Source organism: Formica exsecta, unplaced genomic scaffold, assembly GCF_003651465.1.
Source record: "Formica exsecta isolate Colony F162 unplaced genomic scaffold, ASM365146v1 scaffold38, whole genome shotgun sequence".
Taxonomy (NCBI): domain Eukaryota; kingdom Metazoa; phylum Arthropoda; class Insecta; order Hymenoptera; family Formicidae; genus Formica; species Formica exsecta.
This window is the reverse complement of record NW_021851042.1, coordinates 1611556-1617578: the sequence shown is the minus strand read 5'-3', so window position 1 is coordinate 1617578 and position 6023 is coordinate 1611556. Positions and strand designations below refer to the sequence as shown.

At 28.3% G+C, this 6023-nt stretch overlaps 1 protein-coding gene across 1 annotated transcript; it reads left to right on the top strand.

Annotated features, from left to right (window-relative positions):
* Positions 1-1595: 1595 nt before the first annotated feature.
* On the top strand, positions 1596-5456 carry LOC115239393 (4-nitrophenylphosphatase-like). The gene is made up of 6 exons (XM_029813894.1): positions 1596-1860; positions 3070-3230; positions 3780-3914; positions 4096-4312; positions 4618-4762; positions 4947-5456. Exons 1-6 carry the CDS (start codon positions 1770-1772, stop codon positions 5140-5142), a joined length of 945 nt encoding a protein of 314 aa, XP_029669754.1. The 5' UTR covers positions 1596-1769; the 3' UTR covers positions 5143-5456.
* Positions 5457-6023: the final 567 nt, after the last annotated feature.

The window sequence follows — 6023 nt, the reverse complement described above, 5'->3', positions numbered from 1 at the left end:
ATTAATTTATTTTTTTCTTTATTTCGGATTTTATTATTATTATTATTATTATTATTATATTATGTTATATATATATTAATATTATTTATCATCATCATCATCAATTGTCATTATTATTATTGATCACCGATGATTATTACGATTATTATTAAATTACTTATTATTAATTACTATCGCTACGGCTATATAATACCTTTGTAAATGAGAATCAAGACACTGATGGCGTTATAGGGAAAAGAAACTTAATAAATTGAAATTCTATTAACCCACAAGAGCGTTCGATCGTCATTTGTGTCGTCATTGACTTACCTTACTCCTAAACAGTAACAATTATATTTTTTTATTATATAATAATATCAATTTTATACGCAGGGTGTTCGGCAACAGGTAGAACAAAATTTAAGGAGTGATTCTACATGATAAAATAAGACGAAAATCAAGAATAACAAAATCGCGATGGAGGCTTCGTTTTTTAGTTATAATTGTTTGAAAATTCACATAAAAGGTGCCTGAAGCATGGCAATTCGCTAATCTCTGGTGTGCATAGGCTGCGTCAGTAGAGTCTGATTCTGTTCTATCTTTTATTTTCAACGTGCTCTTCCGTCTTTCCTTCGCTATTGCAGGGATCACAGAATAATATTATAATAAATGTTCAAAATACCTCCATTCTGTTATAGACAGAATTCGATTCTTTTGTACAAGTTCTGTCTTATGTTTCGGAAATCAGCCAGAAATACGCACGCCAGAGATCGGCGAATTGCCGTTCTTCAAGCATCTTTCATGCAAATTTTCAAACATTTCCTATCTAAAAAAAGGCATGTAAAGCTTTTCCGCGATGCTGATTGGTTCTGTCATTGCGCTTACTTCGTGAGCTGCTGTCATTGCATATTTTGACAGTTATTATTTCGTGCATATATCGTTAAAAATGTTTAATGAAAAAGAACAAATAGCGCGCGCGAAGCGCGCGTTGTGTTGTGCTAGTATTATGATTAAAAAACGAAGCCTCCACCGCAATTTTGTTATTCTTGATTTTCGTCTTATTTTATCATATAGAATTATTCCTTAAATTTTCTCCCACTAATTCCCAATAATTCTTGATTGTTTTCATAGTCGTTGAAACTGCAGATTATTCTTGCGACAATATTTACGAACAAGATTTGTATTTTTGAAATCCATTATCAAATATAAAAATATATAACAAGCATCTATAAGTCATCTTTTGTCATCTCATTGTCAGCTAAATTTTATATCATTTCAACAATTCTCAACAAATTCTCAATATGTTTCTTCATATGTTTTTATTTTGCATGATATATCAAAACAAATTTATATTATCTATAGAAAGCATCGTTATTATGGTATACGCAAATAAAATTGGTTTGGTTTACGTCGAAAAACCAATTAATTACTGACATTCAAAAGACATTTGTAATGTCATGTAGGTAGGTAAATTTAAATTTAAATACCGCAGAAAAACATTACTTATAAATACAAAATTGATCTTTAGACGTCTGTTATTATAACGATGTTATCATGACGATGTTATCATAACTTGAATACTCAACCTCCTTTATATTTATGCTAATTTGACAATCGTTTAGATAATGTAACGAACCACTAGTCTTTAAAAACAGGCTCTAAAAGTTTAACCGAGCCAGAAAGTCTCGCATTGCGCACGAAATAAGATATACTAATAAAGCTAGAATCAGAAGAACTTTAGAGAGAAAATAACCACTGTCAAACGTGTTTAAAAATACTGTCAGCTTGCCATGTCAAAGACCAAAGATCTTAGCAAATTTTCGGTTGAAAAATTGCAGGAGTTTTTAACGTCTTTCGACACAGTTCTATCCGACATCGACGGTGAGTTACAATCAACGAAAAAATTTACTTTCTATTATATATATATTTCTAAAACTATAAGTTGTTTCACTTAATTTGAACATTTGAAATGTCTGCTATTTTTGATAATATTGAAAAATATATAAGAAAAAAATTATTTGATTCGATGAACATTGTGATGAACAAGAGATTTTAATTAAAAATATTTGAAAGTTATTTACGCTGCGTGCATTACATTCTTTCTTATTTCCGTATTATTTTGTGTGTGTCATTTTTGAATTATTAAATAAATTAAATTCTTTTTAAGAGTCTTTGCAAAATAATTAGTATCGTAGGATTTAAGAATCAAGCTCCTGGGACGATCACGATAACTTTAGCTTCTCGAAATGTAAGTGGTTTCCGGAAGCACTTTTGACGAAAAACATGGGGAAAATAGTTATAATATTCCATCGTTGTTTATTAAAAAGTTATTAATAAAAGAATTTCCACGAATTATAAGTAATTTTCAGATACCATTATTTATTTATGTGTAGTAAATCGAACGCGGGTGCGAGGGAGGTGCTCTGCTCCTCTCTCTGTACCTCCGCTCTGAAATAAATGTGCTAAGGTGCATTCTATTAAATGTACATGGATAATAGAAAAAATTCATGATGTGTTCTATTTACATAGTTGTTTGTTATGATTTCTGTTCCAATGAAATATTTTTTGTTAATTTTTTCTCTTGTTAAAATTCAAATTTTACGTTTTATAAAATATTCATATTATTGCTACATCTTGCTATTGACCCTAGAACTTTTTAATTATTTTTTCCGTGTTCTTCGTCAAAAATGCCTCCAAAAATCACTTACATTTCGTGGGGCCAAAGTTATCGTGATCGTGCCAAGCTCCTATTATATCTTGGCCAATCCGTTTTTTAATTAAGAAATAAAATATGCAAAAAATCTCTTAATTGTTAAATTTTAATATATTCCGTATTAAATAGAATATTTTCTATTCTCTGATTGTAATGCAAAAGCTTGTAAGTCAAATTGATCATTTCACACGACTTCACTACTTTTTGAAGATTCTTGAAAAAGCTGATAATATCTCTATAATCTATAATGTGCGTTTGTCATGATAATTTTATAGAAAGAAGACATGTTGTGGAACGATTTGATGTGCATGCATGGACTATCAACCCAGAAATAATAAATAATGCATAAAGAAAATATTTACTTATTTGTCATATAGGAGTTGTGTGGCAACTTAGTCATCCTATCGAGGGCGCTTTTGAATCTTTAGCGATATTGCAAAAATTGGGAAAGAAGATATATTTGGTAACGAATAATACTGAGAATGCGGATCAAACTTATTGTGATAGAGCTCGATGTGCTTGTTTGTATTTGACTCCAGTGAGTATGCAAAATGTGTTTTTTTGTGTGTTTTATCCGATCGGTTTATCCGATGATCATTTTATTCGTGTATACGGAATTTATACTAATTAATGATCTTTCTCTTATTACCAATCTCTCTATTAAAAAAACAGCCTGTGATTTGCATGACTCTTAAAATTGGAGACATAAATATCAAAACTAAATTCTTATAATTTATATTCTTATACCCAATTAGTTTTTACATTCATAGTTAATCTATGTAGTACAATTCAATAATGTACCAATATATAATAATAGTAATTACAAAGATTATAACGCATATATATATTAAAATGCACTGCATATTATCTCAGTTTTATTATTAATAACACATAAATATTCAGTCCATTATTCTCAGTAATAGTCGCTGATAATTATATATATACACACATATATTAAGACTGTTATACCATGTGAAAGAGTAATATTATTAATATATAAATGTGTGCGACATGATATAATGTGAAAAATATCATAATCAGTATTTTTATAAATGCCAAAAAAATAGCAGAGACGCTAATGTTACAGGACCATGTAATTAATATCGTCAAAGTGATTATCTGGTATTTGAATAAGATCGATTTTCACGACAAGGTTTTCGCCATCGTTTCGGATGAATCGCAGAACGCTTTGAAAAAAGCAGGAATACAAATAGAAGAAGAAGTGAGTAAATATATGAAATAGTTCTTTTTCCGATATAAATAATAAGTTTCATACAAATAATATTCCGCCAACATAAAAGTTAATTGAAAAGGTAACTTTTTACCAATCCGAAAATTCTGATTTGAATAAAACTCTACACAAAATTTACGACAACAAATTCAATTCAATTTTCATTACACAGCCAAAAGTTTACGATAAAAAAGTAGCTGCGACTATAAAGAGCGTCTTGGACCGACCATCCGTTAAAGCTGTAATTTATGATTTCGATAGTAAGTGCAATTGGTCAAAATTAGCTTTGGCCATATCATGCCTTCAACGTAAGGATGTGTTGTACATAGCAGGGGCAGTGGAAAATTGGATACACGTAGAATCAGTACCTTCTAAAATAAGGATCTTAGGTAAATATATTAATATCGTTATTATAAAGAATGTAAATATACTCCTTTATAAAAATATTTACATTACTTATTAATTGCAAGTTTGTAATCATCATAATACGCATATTCCTTTACATAAAAAAGCAATTGCTTCTCATATATTTATAAAGAGAAAAATAATTAATATTATACATAAAAAAATAATATTATACATAAGAATTTTTGTTATGTACAACAAAATATAAGAACTACATATACATTTGACATATATATATATATATATATATATATATGTATATATATTCCTTTTTTTTTCCTCTAATCAGGTCCTGGATCATTCGTGCATCTTATTAGCGCACAAAGCGGAAGAAAACCGATTCTATGTGGCAAACCTAGCCAAACTTTAAAAGATTATATTTTAGATATATGCAACGTGACCGATCCACAAAGATGTTTGTTCATCGGTGACACGTGAGCAAACACAATAATAAAATTCATTATACTTTCTTGTTTTTTTTGACACATTTACGTTATTCATATTAAATTTTTAAAATATATACAATAGTTATATAATATGTGTTACACATCTATATCATTATTTGAACATTCATCTCGTGAAAGAAAACGCTGTATTAATTCGTATATATGAACTTAGGGTTGATCAAGACATGAGGTTTGCCTCTATGTGTGGATTTAAGAAACTTCTCGTCGGTACGGGAAGTGATTCTCTGGAAAAAGCGCAAAAAAACATTGATACTTATCCTGATTACTATATTCCTGCTTTGAGCCAGCTATTTTCCACACACAAGAATTTACAACTTTTACGTACTATCAATCACGAAAACAACTAATCGCATATCCTTGGATAGAAAAATAATTAATAATAAATCAATCTCTTATTAAGGCAAAATCAGTAATCAAATCGGTAGCAGTCCATTTACAAAAAATTATTGTAAAGAATAGATAATTATATCTTAAGTGTTGAATTGCATTTTTGAAAGACATTATTATGCATCCTGTAGCAATTATACGATAAATTATGTATATTATTCAGATATTTTATACGCTTTTTAATCGCTATACTGAATAAATTTTGTAAATAAATCTATTCTCCATTTTTTGTCAAATCTTACATCGATGATTTCATATCTCATATTGATAATTTAATTATGCCACTTAACAAAAAAAAAAAAAATCATATGAAACTAGTATTATAATATTGCATTATTTAATGACATTTATAAAAATATAGGTTTTAACATCAGTATTATGACACACCAAACAAGACACTAAAATAAATAAGTTTTTTTAAAACTTTCTTCCATGTATTAGAAATTTTCTAGACAGATGATAAAATTACAAGGCATTGCTTCCAATCGATGTAACAGTAGTGAATAAGTCCACAGTGAAATTAAACGTCAAAGTGGCCAATTTAACTATCAATATAAATGAAAAGACCCTGTGACCCTGAAGACTGTTAATCTATTTATTATCTATCATTATTGCTTTAATAATTGCCTTGCAATGCACGTAATTTTCAATTACTTGCTTCAAAGTATTTATATTTATAAAATTAAAATATTCCAAGTTTTTTAACGACAAACGAGAGAATCTTTATGATTTTTCTTTTTCTTATTAAACATTCTACATCCATTATACATAAGTATTATAAAAAGAAAAAAAAAACATTTTTATAACAATGATAATTTTTATAATAATAATAATATTAATA